Here is a 20,004-nt window from a genome sequence, read left to right on the forward strand (position 1 = left end):
TAATTAGAATCCATCACTAAATTCATGGCAACCCAATTTTTTGTTATCATGGAATAACACTAAGACGGCATTGTAGTTGCATGTGTCTTTTTGATAAGTTGCACTTAAAATTTAGTAGAAACATGGGCTTCTTTGTCACATCTTTCTCCGTGTTTTCAGTTTTCAGTTTTCAATTTTCTTGATTTTTTTTCAGTCATTTAATATCGAAACTGGCTTCCTGATCACACTGAGTGTGATTGTGTTTGTTGCAGCAGTTGTCTGTTTACGGCAGTTAACAATTGCATTGATAATTGGAATACTGAATATAAAATGTCGTTTATCGAACTTACATTTACATTTTTTATTGAACTTATAGTATAAGAATTTTAGGAATTATGCATAACTGATATTTTTTCAGAAATCAGGAGTATGACAGCTCTTCACTGGAAGTTGTTTATTCATGCACAGATGTTTTGAGCAGACGTCCTCAGCATTCAAACTAGCTATTGTATATCATACCGTATGTTTTTAGGCTGATTGTCTGCAGAAGCTTCCCAGCTGCCCTGGAGGCAGGAGCGAGCAATAAGGCAATATATATTTATATATTCATACATTCCTGTCTGGTTATTTAGTCCACTTGATTCTCCAGAAAATATATTATATCACAATAATATTGTGATGTGAAAATTACATTTACAATGAGTATTTTATCCGTCGTTCAGCACTATTTGGAAGCATCTTGAGATAACTTCTGTTATGATTTGACGCTATATTAAAATAAATTTAATCAAATTAGATCTTTCAATTCATATCAGTATGTTGTTTTTTTATGTAAAGATTAGAGTATCTATTTTATTTCTAACTCTTTAACTGTCAAGTAGTACTGCAGTTGTAAGCACAGTCGGTGCATTCATGGAAACTCCAGCATATAATACTTCCGGTGCCAGATACTGACAAGAATTATGTGGAAATAAGACAAACAATCTGCGAACATGCACTTCATGAAAATGTTAATAGTCTCTTGGATTAAAAAGTGACAGATGAGTCACAAATCGGAGTTTCCCTTAAATGCACTCTAACAAAGTAGATGTTCTTAGCGCACTGGCATAGATTTAAAATCAGAGTTCAATCCTCACCTCGACACCGTCCGCGGTGAGCCAGTGTCAGTGTTTTATCTTTGCAGCGCGCCCTCTGCAGTTCACAGCCGGTCTCATAGCTCCGCCCGTCCGAGCCGCACACCGGCTTCCCCTGCGTCCGTGAGCAGATGACCCCACAGTGATTGTCTCTGTCTCCGATCAGCCACTGCAATGACAAATACATTTTTATAATACATTTACACATAATGCATTTTATTTTCTCATTCCTTCAAAAACTTTCTTTTTGGCTCCTTTTTCTTTCTTTCTAGTTTCACTGTGTTTGAACAAAGGCTGCATTCAGCTGAATTCTGAGGTTGTGCCAAACTAACGTACAAATTGGACTCATGGGTCACTTGCCCATTTCGCTCAAAACACTTGACAGCCGCTGCCTTTCTTTGTTTAGGCTACTGTAACGAGGCTGAGAGCACTGAAGCTCAACGTAGAGGCTAATTTATCTAATTGATCTTTGGCTGAAGACAGTTTGAACCTTGATGAAGTTTCAAAGGAGCCAAACCACATTCAGAGCGATGGGAATCCTTCTTCTCCCCCCCCCAGATCTTTACTCATGATCTATTAGTGAGTCGATTCTACTCTACTGTTGGAAGTCGGCCTTCTCTCTGACAGCGGTAATGGCTCTTGGCTTTGCAGCTGCCTCAAATATATTTAAGGTCTAAAGGATTTCAGGGGAGCTCAGACTTTGCCAGAAAGATGGAGTTGTGGGTTAGTGAGGAGAGAGAGAAGGTGTGCATTGAGCAGCACCAGAATCCTCTACGGAGAACAGCACCGTACCTGAGCCAACTCTTGTTGAAAATGTTCCAACTATTTGAAAAATCAGCTTTTGATTAGATTGTGATATCTCGCATATGATGATTCAACTTTGTGGCTGCTTAAACACCTGTTTTAAAAAGACCAAAAAAGGAAAATCAGGCAATTCTCAAGTAGGAATGTGAATGAAAACCTTTCTCAAATGCATTTTTCACCCAAGGCCTCTTAAGCAATTACCAGCATGCTGGTTGGAGCTTCAGATCCGACACAGGAGATCTGGTTTAGGGCAGGTATGGAGGGAAGAAGGTGGTGGAAAATGAAACGCAGCCAGAAACAAAAAGGCACAATTTCCATCCTTCACTTGCCAACTCCTATCAGACGATCTTTTCAAAATGATCCACAGTAGAAAAGTGGAGCTTGCATGTATACAAGCACAGTTTAATTCTCCCTCCTCGACCCAATGCCCGACTGTATTTTGAATAACATCAAAATTGTTGCTTGGAGACAGATTTTCTCCAAATATATAAAGAGCAATCAGACCGACCTGAACAAAGTGTAGATGGTAACGAAGCCAAACCGCTGATGTCATGATTGAGCTGGTGTATAACTGGATCTCATATACAAATGAATCACCACGAGTCTTCATCTAACGTGCTCTAAACAGATTAACTGCATGGCAGTGTATTTTTTCCTCTGTCAGTGCAGCAGCACTGTACGTGCCTTTGCGTTGGTATTACTATTATTATAAAGAAGTCCGACTGCTCCAGAAACCGTCACAGCCATCCTGTCTGAATTCTTTGCCTCTCCACCCATTCTGCCTCATAACGACTGCCAATAAAATCATACTTTAAGTTCCAGCCAGTGACACTATTTTCCTGGAATATCTGACATTCACAGATCAGTGGATACTCACACTAATCACCTATAATCAGCTCTTTACTGAAGGAGTTCAGCTTAATGTGAACACTATCTTTCTACTTGCACAGAGAAACAACACAACTCTGTATGTTGGGTACTATAAATGAACAAAGCAAACTTTGGATTTTAAAGGAACTATGTAACATTTGCGGGGATCTGTTAGCGTCAATGGAATATAATATTCTAGGGGTGGGAAAAGAAATCAATTCACCCATGTGTTATGATTTTTTACGATTTTGAAATCAATTTGTAATGCTAGAATTGATATTTTAGTCTATGTGAAGTCTGAGTAACGTGACATCATATCCGTTCATTATCCGTCGGCCAAAACAAACCGCAGTGTCCACATGGATACGACCTGCACCCTCACATGTTAAATCCAAAGTGGTAAACACTACACATCCAGTAAAGTATGGAAACACTTTGGGTTTCACACATTACCCGTAAAAGCAGAGCTAGACATCATGGCTAAAGCTGCATGCTAACTCTGTCATGGACAGGAAACGTTATCGTATCGGGCGGTCAAGCCAGCCGTCACTCTCATCTCCGTGGTCAAATCGGCTGACGCTACAACTGTAGAGCACCCATATACTGACATTTATGTTCAATGCATTCAAACGGGCCCCGATGGAGCTGACCATGGATGTATAAAGAGAACGGAGACGAAAAGTGTATTTTGAAAAGACATTAGGCATGTAACGAGCGAATGTTGACATCCCTGCAACCCGGTATCACGCCAAAGCGTGTAACAGACCCACCTGTCCACTATAGGGTTGTATGTCAATGTCACAGTTTGTCTCGTGAGGTGTGAATATTACATGTGATTATGAAGGTGCCGTACCAGCAGGGAGCAACAAAACCACTCACTTAGGATTAGGGAAAACATCATGGTTGGCCGTAAAATAAGTACATAAACTGAGTACAACACGTACGGAAACAACGTAACATCAGTACAGAAAACACGTCGTAAACGTCACAAACATAACTTACACAACAAAACAACACAAGTCCCATGTTTGTTGGACCCATCCACCTCCCCTTCCGCCTGTCATAAGCAGTCTTTCTCACTTTTTTGTTCTACGTCCCTAGTTCTGAGTGTAGCATATTTACGCAGATGCGTTTACATTGCAGTCGGTACAGACTACATGGCGCACAAATGACACGCCAAAAGCAAGAACGACGTTCTTATTGCACGCTTTTGCCTTGCGTATTATTGTATCATTCATACGCCTTTTTGTGCGACCAGACTGGTCCTTTACACGTCCAAAACAGACACTAGAGGGGTACCTAGAGCGTCATGGTTTGGCCTCTGATCAAGCCTCTGACGAGTTGGAGTGAGAATGTGTTGTTGTTATAATTCATAATTTGGGAAAACATCCATCCAATAGCTGTTGGACCGAGCATCCCTCGATTCACGCCACTAGTGTGGCTACAAATGCTGCAGTCTCACTCAGCCACAGTGGCAGCACACTCTTACTACTTGAATTTTATAGTCTTTGTCATATTCTGGCTTCTCTCTCTCTCTCTCTTTCTGACGACCTGGAAACGACACAGAGTTTAAACCAATTAAAGCACAACTTACAAATCCAAGATGTGAAGAAAATGACACGTGGGTCAGAAAATAATTCATTTACAGTCCTTACCGATACCAGAGAGTATCTGCCAGCGCTGACAGTTATGATGGTCATGAACATTAATTCCTAAATCCCAGCGATTTAATCAGAAAGTCCAAAATTCATGAAGTGAGAAATCTGCCAACTGGTGAGCTAATATCACCGGCGTCCAATGCAAATTAACTGGTTTGGATCATTTTTGTCATATTAGTGAAGAGAACTGCCTTTTTTCTGGCTTGTTTTAATACTGAAACAGATGAAGTCCAACACGCAGGATATTTTAATGATGCCTCAAAAATAGGATGTTTACAACTAAACTTGAGGTAGACTCTTTGGGATGTTTTTTGCAGTAGAGAAATTATCAAGGCTGTCAGCTCAGGCAGATACTTCATTATCTGTAAAGAGCAAAGAGATAGATTAGACTTTTCCTGAAATAGAAACAGATACTGGAGCTTCAGTATCATCCAGATAAAATCAGGATGTAACAGGGTGGTCCAGAGTTTCAGAAAGTGCCCTGAAAATGGAGGATCACAGGTTTGATCCCCAGATAAAACAATAATAACTTCTGAGCACAGAGAGACTCGTTTGGCTGCTTTAACTCCTCAAGTGAAACATTGATACTTCTCTTAAAATGAATACAAGAAAAACCTTGTATAAAAAGGTGGAAGGACATTTAAACAAACAGGGAATAATACTTCGGAGGATACAAATCCAGCTCGCCTTCGCTGTAACAATATGTCCAGAACAAGCCAGACGGTTTAATGTGATTTCAGCTTTGGCACTGAAACATAGTGGAGAATCTGTTGTCAGACAGCTCGGAGTGAAACTAAATCATGATGGGCCTCTTTATGAGAAAGTGCAGACAGAGAGGAAAACATAGCACATCATTTCATTTTTAACTTGCGTGTCCTCCTCTTGGCTTCGGTGAAGGAGAGGAATAATTCAGTAGTCGGAAAAAAAAATCTTATTGTATCAGTTTTTCCCCAGAATAGAGGGCAGATAGATGGCTGTTTTCTTATTTATTTCATTATACAGGAAGTGTAGAGGAACCGGGATTATCTGTTTAAGAATAAGAAAAGAAAAGTTACATGATTCTTCCACAGCAGGAGTGGTTATAAGTTTGAGCCAAAGTACTGTGGGTGGAAAGCAGTTTGTCTATGTGATGAACTGTTAAATCGGTAAATCAGCGTCCAAAGAAAGCTATTCTAAAGAAGTGATTTATCCGGCCAATCATCCAGGTTAAGAGCCACAGAGTCTGGCCTCAGCCCACAGACTGACCCGTCCTCCCCATCCCTGACTCACAGCCTTAATGGACTCAGCCCCTCTACCTCCACTGTCATAATAAAACATTAAATCAAAGATTTTGAGACGACATTGTCCGGTAAATGGAAATAAACACTCCTACCAAGTCTCCCACACGGTTCTTAGTCATACTGTCCCACCCACGGACTCGTCTCCCGTAAAGGTGAAACCAGAGACTCCAGCAGATCAGAACAAGTTTCCCAATTTATGGTTGGGAGTTCTTTTACTTGAGATGAAGATTAACAAAAAAAGTACCAAAGTGTTGCCAACTCTTTTCCAATGAAAGTAGCTAGAAGCACCGGCTCCAAAAGTCACTAAATCTGGCGAGAAAGTCACCAAGTCAGCAACACTGACAGCCCGTCGCTTCAGGCCTCCCTCCAAAGCCACTCCCCCAAAATTATCATAATGAACATAAACATATAATGAATGTAAACAACGAACATGGCTGTTGTCAGCACCGTATACCAACCCTAGCTTTAAAGATACTTAAATACTGACAGGGACATTTTGACCTCATTGTTCAGTTTTTAAGATGCAGATGGTGACTGTCCAGTAGTCTCATCTACACTGATGTGTGCACGGTAGAGCATGGGAATTTATCAAACTATTATTCAATACAAGAAAAGTCACTTTGCTGAAAATGTGCTTGAAATAAAGCTCAACATACGTGTGTTAAAATTGCTCATTACACGGTTTCACAAAGAGCACAAAGAGAATTCATACTGGAGACTCAATAAAACACTTGAAAACACAAATCAGAGTAATTAAGTGTCTCTAAGATTGATAGCACTCTCATATCTGCCCGTTAATATGAAGCTGGAGCCAGTAGCCGGTTAGCTTATCTTAGCGTAAAGACTGGATAAAGGGGGGAACAGCTAGTCTGGGTCTTTCCCAAAGTAACAAAATACACCTATCTCCACCTCTAAAGCTCACTGATCATCACATTATATCTCAGTTTTTTAATCTATACAAATACAGAAGTGTAAACACTACTGTATGTGCTGGACTATTTCTTGTGCAAAAAATACAACTTGTTCTTACGCTTACACTTTTCTATGAGTTAAACAAACTGGACATAAAGACTTGATCAGTGAGCTTTAGAGGTGCTTGTTGATGTTTTTACATTTGGACAGAGCCAAGCTAGCGGTTTCCCCCTGTTTCCAGTCTTTATGCTAAGCTAACTGCCTGCTGGTTGTATTATCAAACAGATATGAGAGTAGTATCTAACTCTCGTCAAAAAAGAGGAATATGCTTGTTTTCAAAAAATGTTGAATTATTCCTGCTAATGGCAATTGGTCAGTTGCTGATGAAATCCTTATGAGGAGCTGTGTAATGTACTGTATGTAATCTAAAATAAATAATAATACATCATTTTCAAAACCCTTAATTGCTTGTGCGTAACCATACTTGCCGAAGAACTGTTTCAGGTTAAAACAGCCGAGGCAAAAACCTCTAAATTGAGAAGAGAAGAGAAATCAGGCCTCCTGGAGAGAATATCAAATAGCAGACAGTATACTATAAATCCTAATCTAATCTAATCTTCTGACTCAGACTCTGTGCTGCGTCCCGGCCCCCCCTCAGGTCTGATCGAGTCTCACCACAGTTTCTACGGCACCACTGCTTTACACAAGTTCCCCACTAATGTGCACGTGGTTCACATTTGAATCCTGCCAAAATAAAGTTCAGCCACACCAGCCGTGAGTGACACTGAGCCTGGATCACATGGTATCTGAAAAAATACTCTGTTAACCAGCGGGGATAAGTAAATGAGTGAGGTTTGTCTTTTAGCACCACACAAAGCAATTGGCAGCCAATCAGCGAAGCATTTGACAACATTCTTACACTTTTCTGTGGTTTTTACAGCTTACCAAACACTCTGAATTGTCCTGATGTGGTAAACCCCGCCCATCTGGCGGCTTTAGGAGGTTAAAACAAACACTACAAGTTATTTTCAGTTACTGTCTGACCCAGGTCTGTTTGACAGCAATCAGCTGCTACAGTATTAGCAGGATTACGCGACCTGGCATTATCTCCTGAGGGAAAACAGCCCCTCCTGTTAGGCCAATAATGGCTGGGGTTGAGACCCGCCCGGCGTCCCATAATCAAAACCAAACAAACACATCTAAATTAAACAGGCTAACGTGTAACAGGAGCTATTGCTGGATCTGCTGAGGAACACGCGCTGCTCAAAATAACATTAATTACCTAAACCTGTGGGGAGAAACTCGCTCATACTCCCATTCTGCAGATCATTATGCAAAGATTTACATCATAGTGCAACACGCAGCACATCAAAGATTTACAGAGAGGCCAAATAACATAATGCAGCCCAGAGGGAATAATCTCACTTTAACAGCCGCTCAGAGACCCTTTCTTTAATTTCATAATAGTAGAACAAGAAGAGGTGCATATTGTTTTAATCTTTAATGGAGAGAGAGGCAGCTTAAATACAAATCCCCTAACATTGTGAGGACCTGATGAAGTCAAAGATGAGCTGAAGGTAAAACAGCAGGGGAGGTACATGATGGTTTGGTACTGATAACTTGACCGGGAAACAATGAGCGCTGAGATTCTCACATTTAACAAGCCAAATTCCCCCTAAACACACGCACACACACAAACACACACACAGCCCTGAGCTCTCCCTCCACCACTCATAAAATAAGTGAAATGCAACCCCCGTTGTGCAACAGTTACAGCATTAGCAAAGTGGTGTTTTTTTTTACCGTCACTGGCAGCGAATCCAGCCCGAGCCTCGGCAGTGGAACAGGAACAAAGAATATGATTAGAAAATAATCATTTTTATGTATGCACGCTCAAAGGGCTGACAGGGGGAAAAGCAGGCTACGAGAAGCGGAACAAAGGTAGTAAATAAACAAACATGTGGATGACGTCTCTTACAGTAAATGCAATGAAGTTGAACTTTCCAACTGGCTCTTTGTGCATATGGTAGAGCTCATTTCTTTGGACAGGTTTTCATTATAAAACAAACGTACAACACAATATGAAAAGTAGATCCCATATTTATCTTTATTATACTTAACATATAGGTAACAGGCTTGCTAAAATTCAGTTTAATAACCTGTTAGCTGATTTAAATCCCAGATTCACCAGAGATGTTGGTGACAGGAATAAGAGGAGTGGACAAATACAAGGCGGGCAAAACTGAGTGCTGTTTCTGAGGTGAAAATAACATTAGTGTCATATGTATTTAGTTTTTTTCTCCAACACTTAAGAGTCCTCCACCAATTTAGCTTTGTACTCTTATAACATTGTCGAACTCACGATGGACAGTTTTCAAAAAAGGACCAAATTATACTGCGGAACCAGATCTTCTTTTCTATTCCTTCATTATTCTTCCCTGTCAAAACCTGCCACCTACGTTACCCAGAATGCAACTCAACCAACCACTAACAGTTTGGTCTGAGCTTGGGGTGTGTTATGCTAGTAGCGGCTAACTTAGCCTTGAGCCTCCAGCCTCAATCAGAGATGAGGAGCAGGATATAGAGGACTGGTAAACTTACTTCTTTCCAACTCCACAGCTCCAGATTTCTTTCATTTTCAAACTTTTGTAGTCTTTGGCCCCAACCGACACTGACTCAAGTGACCACTTGAGGTAATTTATCAGACTTTGTATACTTCCCTCTGGAGCCATAAAACGTTTTATACAACATTTGAAGTAATACTCCCCACGACTTCATTGCAGTATAGTATGAGAATCTATTGGCAGATTCTTGAAACTTGCTTGAGTTGTATCATTCATCAAGTCTGAATATTTGTTTGTCAGTTCCTATGTCATCATGAGGTAATGTAGTGCAGATTTCTTAAAGATGATACGTTGTTTAACTTTTCCAACTGGTCAAACGGTCCAAAAACTGTAAACAAAAGTCATGTGGTCAGCGCAGATCTAAATGGTCTGTCCATCACTCCCCACCGCTAGGAGACTACGGAGCTGCCGACGACGCCTACTGGCAAATTAGTCTCCTAGCGGCGGGGAGAGAGATGGTAATAAACGGTCAATCTGGTTTTTAACCAATGAAATGGCACATAAATGGTTACTTCCTGTGATTAGTTTGAGGCCGGCGTTCACACCACCCCAAACAAACCGCACCAAGGGGGTTTATACTCAAGGGTTCGGTTCAGCCGGACTAAACAAGGCCGGTGTGAACGTGCCCTAAAACACAACAGCGTTCTTTGCAAGAGTTCACTTTGATGCATTTTACAACTCAAACAAGGTTCAAGAGTTTACAAATCAATTCATTTTCAAACAAATAGAAAAAAATGGGTGTTTGGTACAGTAGGAAAAATTAACCCCAAAATCGAATACGCTATGATTTGTAGTGTCGGCAGCAGTAACAATTGGGTCGGGGTGCGTTTGTGTGTTTCTTTCTGTTATTTGGAAGGTTGTAGAAAAGGTCAGCTATGTTTTTGGAGTGTTGGCACAATACTGTTTATTAGCTGCAAAGAGACATAAGGCTTTGCAGCGATTCGCCACAGGGTTGTGCGGCGGTGTGTGAGAGTCACTTTAATGGCCCATTGACGGCACAACAATTAACGTGTTTTGTTCCGTCATGGCTGGGTTGTACAGCTCTGGATCACTGGTTACAAGATAGGCCACCACAGCATGACATCAGGTTGCGTTTCTCCAAAAGTTGATTGTTTCTACTTTTACTTTTTTTCTTTTCTTTTTTTTTCTCGGCAAACCCCAAATGCACAACCACGATTTCAAAATTAATGGGAGGACTTGCCGGATCTGGTGTCAATGAAGCCCTTTAGGTTTCAGATTTGCAGCAAGGCCTTCCAATAAGATAGATGTTGTACTTCAGGCTGTTGTTGCATTTGGAAATCACCGTCTGTATTGCTGTTTCTGTTAAAACCCAGTCCACACTCATTAGAGTTCATTCATACTTCGGGTTTGTTTTAAAATTTTGCTGCCAGAGCTCTGAGTTTTAATCCCCAAATAACTGTAACTGAAACATCTTAATTACTTAATAAAACATGACCATTTTGTGATGCACACATTTTTAACAAAATTTCAGCATGATTTGGCATCATTTTCCAGATCAGATTTAATCCGTGCTTCACAGTAGAATTCCCTTCCTTAATTAGAGATGATGTTTCAGGGACATGTTTATGGAGAGTTGTCTGACCTGTCACAGATGTAGTAAGGCTGTTATGTGGCTGTAACTCTGATGTTGGTGTTTATATTCATGCAGTGAAAAAATACTGTGGGTATTTTGCTGCTAAAACTGGAGGCAGAACAAAACCAAATACAGGCCGCAATATGGTCATTATTATAGAGCGCGATGGTCCAAATTTTAGATTTTTCTCACGATTGAAACTGTTAAATCAAACATCTTTAGTTGGAGAAGCCCGCTGTAATGACACCTCCTTTGTTCTCTGGACTGACGCTCTTACCATGACTTGATATCACAAGGGATGGTTAAATCAGTTCCTGTGTAGCGGTAAGAAAAACGTCTGTTCTATTTAACTAACAGGAACATATTCCTTGACCTTAATGACATCACTTCTTCTACGGAGAAGGCCTTTGCATGCACAGATGGAGATTCATTAAAGCCGGGCTACATCACTGTGTGTGTATGTGAGAGAGAGAAGGAGCTCTGTGTGCCAGCTCCACGTTAAAGTGTGATGCGCTCATTATCCCCTTTGGGCACAATAACAACAAACAATACAACAGCACCGACACATACATAAATACATACATATATGGCCATTTAATGCATCCATGTGTCATTAATATCCAGACGTTTTTGGCTTTCCGTCACTAGTCAACAAGTGGGTTAGTCAAATGGAGGAAATGGAGAATAAAAGTGAGTCCACCAAAGAGGAAACAAGCCAATGAGAGTTGTCCACCAAAGTTGGGGCTAATTGTATACTGTTGTGTGCTTTTAACAGGCCAAGTTAATCACTTATGTCCGATAATTAGCATTCAGGAAATCCATAAAGCGAATGCCATCCCTCATGCTGGTTCCATTAACACACTTTACTTAACCGTTTTATAAAGAAATTGGAGCAAATAAAAAGGAATGTATGAAAAGCTGCGTCCCTCTTCTCCTCCCCCTCATTCCTTTTAAATTTCTAATTGGGTTTCGTCTTGAAAAAAACAAACTTGTAATTTAATATTTTCAAAGTAACCCTTTCAAAACACAGCTCTAGCATGTTGTGAGCGCTAAAAGGAGCTGAACAACTTTCACACAGGAGGTGCAAAGTGTGTGTGTGCCACTCGCAGCAGGCGTGCAGCTTAAAACATTAAAGTGTAGTCCCCTACTGTACTCCACCATTTCTTTTAATTTGACCTCTTTATGTGATTACATGTTGCGGCAGGTAAAGTTTCAGCAAAGAAGTTTTGTTTTCTTTCATGTCTCCCACCGGGCTGAATCAACAAAGAAATGAAGGATGCACTGAACTGAGCGTCTGTAACTTCACTGAAGTATCAAGCAGGCTGTTGTTGTCTCTCTTAAAGGCAGCGTTATATCTGGGTTTTTACAACTCATGTAATGAAATCATCAAAGCATGATTACTTTTTTGTCATCTATGCTGTCTTAATTTGCACCATTATTTTTAATTAACAGATTTTTGGCCACTTGGGGACTTTGAAAACAAGCTGTAAAAACAACATTGATATGACGAAGATATTGGCAAACGTTGGCTTATTTACACATTCAGCAGACGCAGAGCATCATTAGCATTTGGAGTCTTGTTTCTGGCCACCTATGTAGTAAATGTAAGTCCAATATTCACTCTTTTTTTTTAGCTCTGTTTTTGGTCTCCACCAGGCGGCAACCTCCGGGTCTGAAAAGTGAAGCCAATGCTGAAGTGCCTTAAACTTATATTCTTTCTAATGTCCAGCAGGGGGCAACTCCTCTGGTTGCCAAAAGAAGTCAGATTGTATAGAAGTCTATGGGAAAATTAGCCTACTTCTTACTTTGTTTATTACCTCAGTAAACATTGTAAACATGAGTTTATGGTCTCAATCACTAGTTTCAAGTCTTCTTCAATACGGCATGATGTTCATTTAGTAAATTATGGTCCCATTTAGAGTCAAATAGACCATAAAGCAGGGGATGATTTAGGGCGTGGCTACCTTGTGATTGACAGGGCGCTACCACAGCATTTCACTATGTGTTTTCAGTTTATGAAAGTTAATTGTAAGATTTTTGGTCGCATTAAAAAATACCTTATTCACCGTTTGTTTGTACTTAGCTCCACCCTCTCATGACACTTCTGGTTGGAAAAAGGCGACGGCCAAAATGCCCAACTTGAGGCTTCAAAACGGCAGTCCACAAATCAATGGATGACGTCACGGTGACAACGTCCACTTCTTATATACAGTCTATGGTCTCCACCAACTCCTGAGGGAAATATCTGTCTCTTTAGCTGCTAAATGCTCCACTATGTTCACCAGCTAGTTGTTAACTGTGTCCGTCTGGAAAAAATGCTGATGAGAGCAGTGAGACTGAACCAAATCTGTAAAGTTGCATGTCAGAAAATCTAAACAATGAGCGTAAAAACACTAAAACAGCTGGGTGTTGGGAGTTGGGTTATCACTATCAACAATTACACAGTCATTTGATTAATTGTTAATAAAATACAGATTTTATCAGCTTTAATGTATTGTTGTGTATTGTTATCGTTATAATCTCCAGTAGATTTATTACATCTGTGTTCTTTTGAAGTGTTGTAAAGCGATCAGACTGAAAGTGTGAGTAAGGGGAAGAGGGAGGTGTTCCTCCTTTTCGGAAATGGCTCTAAATCTGATTAACAGCATTCCTTGTTTGTCACTAATGCTACATCCTGGCTACAGAACAGTCAGCTGTCTCTGCTGTTCCCAGGAAGTCTGTGAGTGTGTACGTCCATCACACATTTCAATAGATTCCACGCCACCATTGCATACTTAAACTGAGACCACACACACTTGCTCATATCAAAGGAAACGATTAAATATGCGGCCGAGCAGAGGCTGATCTGCAGAGCTAGTTTGATATGAAAGAGGAAGTGTTTCTGCCGTCCTCATAATCTGAAGGATTACATAGTCGTAACTCTTTCAACAGGCAGTATTCCTCTCAAACAAAAGCGAGTGCATGTCACCAACAGACTGAATTTACATAGAGCAAGTTCCCATAGTGGACTAGACAATTATGTTAATGCAAACCAATAAACCACAACTATCAGGAAGATCTGCAGAGAAAAAAAAAGGCTGAGTGAATGATCCGTGCGTGGAGCTCACTGGCCTGAAATCACAGAGCTGGACGTTGACTGCATTTCATTACACTGATTAGAAAGCCCCCAAAATTGAGCATGAAATGCGTTTGCTGATTACTCAGTTATCAGAGGGAATCGACATATGTAAGCAATTTGATTGGTTGCTAGTGGAGTCACCCTTAAAGCCATCTGTCAGTGTGCTATGAAATGTAAGTGGAGCCTAGGTGTCTCGTCACGTGTCTAGTTGGCTTGTGAAGTTTTCAGCTGTAATTTAATTTATTGTAGCGTGCTCTATTTCCTTCAACTTGTCTCATTTATTGTAATTCAGTTATATTTCCTGTATTTTCCAGAATGTCTCTTAACACAGAATAGATGGGATGTTTTTGCATTACATTTTTTTCCATTTGATTTCTCCCTGTATGATTGTGTGATGCTGGGGCAAATTGTGAGACTAACAATACTAAGCAACCCAAAATTACATTCCAATACAACTAAACTGTATTCTCAAATACGTGTTGAGGGAAACATATTTATTCCCAGATTACAGTCGCAGTTTTAAACAGTTTTAAACAGTTTAAACATGTGATTAACGTAAATTTAAACAAAACAACAACAAAAAACGCAACAAAACTACTTCATTGGGTTTAGGCAACAAAACTATTTGGTTAGGTTTCGTAAAAAACATCATGGTTTGGCCTAAATGAGTACGAAATTGAAACAAAACAAAAACGCAACAAAACTACTTGGTTAGGTTTAGTTAAAAAAAACATGGTTTGGCTTATTCGTGTTTTAGATGTAGAGATATTTCCCTGGATAAGTGAAAAATTTGACCTGCTGGTGGCGCTAGATGAAAAGTCAGGGGGATCGCCAAAGTTAGCAGCCTTCATGACATTACCATGAATATCTGTCTGTACAAAATTTCATCACAATCCATACAATATTTGTTGAGATATTTCAGTCTGGACCAAAGTGGTGGACTGACCGACATTGCCATCCTAGAGCCACGCTGCTCACATGGTTAAAAAGGTCTTGCTCATTATTGGATTTTACCATTTTTGTTGGAGATACAGTACATGATTTAGTGTCTTACAATCCAACACTTTGGTCCAGAGCATGATATCTCAACAACTACCCAGACTGCCATGAAATCTGTTGTGAATATCCCTAATCACCAGCGGATGGTTCCTATTTAGTTAGTTTACCATGACCTTATTGTCCAGATTCACCATTTTGCTTAATCCTATAAACATACTCTCTTGGACAAGTGAGTGACTGTAAATGTTCAGGGTCCCCAGAGGACAAATCACGATGGTTTGACGGACCCCAAACTTTTCCTCTAGCTCCGTGAACGGGCTCAAACTTGCACTTGTACAGAAGAAATATCAGTATCTAATGGATGCAATGAAATTTACTGACCACAGTACTGATACCCAGATAAACCATTTTGATTTTGGACACTACATTTGCTTCTTGAGCCCCAACTTCAGACCAAAACTTTCATACACAAGATATTAAATATAAATCACTAGATTCATTTAATTTGCTTTAGATATTTATAATCCAACAAGGATCAATTTTGATGTTTTGGTGACCACCTAACCTTTCCTTTAGTACCGGCCAAAATTTCAACTTCTACCCAAGAAACGTCAAAATCTGAAATGCTTGAAATTTCCTCTACCATCACATTTAAGACTTTACACACAATTGAAACATCAAAATGTTAGAACTAGATTGCTGTGAAATTTGTTTTAAGTATCCATGGTTGTCAGAGGATAAAAAGTACATGTTTGATAATACTTTGGTCTTTGTTCTAGCACCGCCATGATCCTCAGGGGATGAATCCATCATCTTTTCAAAAGCACCATTCTAAGTGAGAACAGCAAAAATCATGCATATGTATGCTGTTGTGTCAGTATTCAAAATCACACCAACGTACAACAAAAGAACCCCAAACCGCAGACTTCGTCACCAATAACTGTTTTGGGGGATTTTTTCCCTTAAATGCCTAATCAGAAACTGCTGCTGAACGAAAAGTCAGAACAAAGTTTAATCTGAAAGGTTTGTATTTCATGAGTCCTCACAGAAGAGGGCGATGCCAAACTATGACCTTATCGCTTTGCCAAGAATGTTTTTCCCATAAAGGCTAAATGGAGAAATGTGCACTGCACATTATGGCCAACAGCTCTTGTTCTATGCATCCCAGTGGTTTGATGGTTACGGGACAAACTCTGTCCACCTAAATCTGTCTCTCCCCATTTCATGTCAGTGTCTTGTCTGTTTTAACTATCCTATGGTTTATTTATGGATTATTTTGGAAAAACACTTGATTTGATCTTCCTTGGCACAACTTTATTATATCCAGACATTAAAACAAAGTAATTTAGACTTCTCTTATTTGTTTAATTGAGTATGTACCAGGCGGCAACCTCCGGGTCTGAAACGTGAAGCCAATTCAGAGGTGCCTTAAACTTGCATTCTTTCTAATATCCAGCAGGGGGCGACTCCTCTGGTTGCAAAAAGAAGTCTGATTGTATAGAAGTCTATGAGAAAATGAGCCTACTTCTCACTTGATTTATTACCTCAGTAAACATTGTAAACATGAGTTTATGGTCTCAATCACTAGTTTCAAGTCTTCTTCAATACAGCATGATGTTCATTTAGTAAATTATGGACCCATTTAGAGTTAAATAGACCATAAAGCACGGTATGCGTTAGGGCGTGGCTACCTTGTGATTGACAGGTCGTTGCAACGGCGTTGTCCGGTCTAGGAGTTGTCTGTGTTTTCGTGTTACACCTTTAACCCTTTCACAGTGTGTTTTCAGTTCAGTCTTTGGAGTTTTGCTGTAGCTGGCTCTCAAAGTTAGCTCAAATGTTGTAGGCAGGACTTGTATTACAAAAAATGTCATATCTCCTGAACGCTTTCTGCTATGTGGACATGTGGACATGTGGACATGTGGACATGTGTCTAGATATGAGGTCTGAGTTAACATGACAAATTTGGTGCGATTTGGTCATCAGGTGCAAGCAGCCCTACTGCTGATATGGACATTGCTGCAAGCAGAACTTCTGGGTGCCAAGCAATCAGCCTGTTCCCAGACAGGCGCTGCACTAGTACTTGATATAAATACATCCAGTACATCCAGCGTCCAGTAGCCAAATACTTACAAGAAAAAGTACAACTTTTTCATCTCATCTTTAATCTGCTGAAGTTCAACATATTCTGTATATCTTTGGTTATTCTATCCATTGTTTTGCTATCTACTTTGGGGTTATATCCACTTTCTCTCAATCTGCTTCATCTTCTGTTCCTGATTTCTTTCATTTCCCAAAATGTTCTTTGACATAACAGATGTGAACTTGTTGCTTTTGCCTTTTTCTTTTTTTTTAAGTGTCAGAAAACATAAGCGATATGAGTTTTTTCCAGTTGAGAGAATGCACGGTATTCAGCAATGCTTTTCTCTCATGAGATTTCTCCACATCAGTGAAAATTATGAGATTCTCTAGATATTTATGGCACACCACTAAAATATCTGCTGTTTTCATTTTAGTTTTCTCTCACTTAAAAAAAAAAGAATCCAGTTCCTGACCTCCATTACTTCAGCTCTGTCAGCATAATTAAGTCCTTGACTGATCATACAACAATCACACACATGCATCACACGCTGCATGCAGACCACTCACACCTGCACTGTGATCTACCTCACACCAATAAAAAGGCTTTCCTGCTTTTGTACTTTCCCAAGCTGGAGGTATGTACTCTTGGCTGCTTCCCCGCTCAGGCCTGGCTGTTTATGTTTGTCCTACAATGAGTTTACGAGTCTTCACTGATGCCGTCACCAAAGTATGCAGGTCGAGGGCTCATCGCATCCTATCCCCGGCACTAACAGGTTGATTTGATGAGGGGGGGGGATTAAGGATAGATTGGTAAAAGTGAACGCCGTCCTCATTGTTAGCCCTAATTTCTGAATGCATCCCCCCTGGCAAGCAAATTTCTTAGTGAGAGCAATTTAGACTCTGCCTGCCTGCCCACCACCTGCCTTTGATAGACTATTCCTGGTACTAAGGATCCGAAAATCTGCAAAAATATCTTGTAGTCATTATGACCTGCAATTATATGTTAACTTTAATACTTAGCCTGTAAAAAAAGCATCATTTCACATAATATTTTTCAGTGAGATCATAAAGGGCTCTCACATTTACCACCACCATTATTGCCTTTGAATTAAACTAAACTGTCTTGGCAGTCTATGCAGTCCAAGTTGCACCACCAGGAAAATGTGTGATCCCCATCCTTAACCATCATCCTTATCCTCTCAGTGCTGCTGCCCTCCCTCTGCTAAAACAATAAAGGAGACATCAAAGTTACTCTCAAGCACGAGGAGGGAGTGGGCGAGACAGACTTATCTGAACTGCACAAACGGCAACAATCACAAGGGAAAAAGTTGTCTGAACTAAAGCCCTATTAGCGTTCCAATCACTCGTATTGTTAGTAATGTTCAACACATATTGCATCATGGAGCCTCCAGGGAAATGAGGAAAGAGCAGTGCTATGCAGGGAAGTTAGCTCAGGCTTTCGCCCCTGATATCAACGTGGAAAGTGGGGGTGTGAATTATGGTATTACGGCAGCTGTGAGCAATGTTAAAAGTATCTAGTGTGGTGTGAGTGGGGGTGTGCAGCAGCAGGCCGAGTGTGACTGGTTTGGGCCGGGAGGAGAATGAAGTGGATGCGGAGAGAGAGTTTAATTTTAGGGGGATAAAGTCGATAGAGATGCTACGATTGTTCGCCGAACCTCGGGCAAGTTTTTAGCATTCTATTCGGACTCTGCTGGAAAGCTTTTGTGTCTAAAGCGTCAACTTTTCGAGGACTAAAACGCAGCCTTGTTTTCACATTGACATCACCCTGTGTTTTGGCGTTTATCCAGTGAGGTTTTGAAAGGGTTTCCTAAGGCCGAGCGTGATAGTTTCTCAGCCTGCTAACTAAAGTTTGTACAGGAAGAAGCAGTTTGAAAGCCGTCAGCTCATTAAGGTTGTCAGTCACAGAAAATTCTGATAAATCACCTAAACATCCTAGCACTTGTTGTATTATCAACAGATGTGCCACCTGAATCGGCCACAAAATATAAACACCAAACTCACTACTGTGATTGTAAATCCAGTTCTTTCATTATTCAGCCAATAAGAAAACAATTATCTAGTGACTAAAGTGATTACGAAAAGCATAACTCACTATGAACCGCCTTGACCACTGTGTCTTGTGTAGGGAGGGAGGGAGAGGTTCAAAGACATTGTTAAATAGCTCCAATATGTGTGTTTCATATTCATCCACCCCTATGACCACAAATATTACATCTGTGAACTGAAACAATGCTGTTCTCCATCACTTTCTGCCACAGGTATTCGTAAAAAAAAAAAGCTTCAACAAAAGGGGGAACAAGTAAAGCAGTGTGTTTGAGAGAAGAGACGTCCTAGAAAAGTAGAAGGGATACGTGCAGGGATGCTGCGGTGAAGGAAATGCAGGTTAAACTCCATACCCTCGAAAATAGCAGGGCTGGCCTCGACAAAAGAAACTCTTAGTCGACTAACACCCATATGATTTTTTGTCGACTAATCGATTAGCTGATTTAATCGACTGATCTGTAAAACTTTCTCCACAAAGAATCACACAAAAGCAACATCTTAAATCTTGTGTTTACCAGAGATGTGCTCATAAGTTTCTTGGAAATTAGTCATTCAGCATGAAAAAAAGCTTAAAAAATGACTAATCGACTAAAGAAATCTTAGTCAACTAAGACCAAAATGACCGTAAGATGACTAATCGACTAAGAGGGGGCAGCCATGTCTAACTATCGGACTGCAGTGCGTTAAACATAGTTTGTGTTTTAGGTTTAAGCATTGCTAACCCACCTGGATAGCGACAGAAATCAGGACTAGAGTTTCTTCCTCTAATGACTCAGCCAAAAATTTTAGGAACAAGTCTCAAAATTACATCCATCAACAGCCAAAATGTCTTTTCCTGGAGGAGTAAAGCAGCTGATCACTGTGTAACCCATCATACTTAAGCATAGAGA

General features: G+C 40.2%; 2 protein-coding genes across 9 annotated transcripts in view; one reads left to right on the forward strand and one right to left on the reverse strand.

Moving 5' to 3' along the window:
- The window catches only part of smoc1 (SPARC related modular calcium binding 1), a 60,730-nt gene that overhangs the window by 39,362 nt on the left and 1,364 nt on the right, over positions 1-20,004 (reverse strand). For all 8 annotated transcript variants that reach the window (XM_074660436.1, XM_074660437.1, XM_074660441.1 and 5 more), the window contains exon 2: positions 1,116-1,281. In XM_074660436.1, coding sequence (XP_074516537.1) covers positions 1,116-1,281 — 166 coding nt within the window. The remainder of the gene's footprint in view (positions 1-1,115; positions 1,282-20,004) is intronic.
- The window catches only part of ccdc177 (coiled-coil domain containing 177), a 48,360-nt gene that overhangs the window by 4,815 nt on the left and 23,541 nt on the right, over positions 1-20,004 (forward strand). The gene's annotated exons all lie outside the window — the stretch shown is intronic.

Source organism: Sebastes fasciatus, chromosome 15, assembly GCF_043250625.1.
Source record: "Sebastes fasciatus isolate fSebFas1 chromosome 15, fSebFas1.pri, whole genome shotgun sequence".
In the NCBI taxonomy this organism is placed as follows: Eukaryota; Metazoa; Chordata; class Actinopteri; order Perciformes; family Sebastidae; genus Sebastes; species Sebastes fasciatus.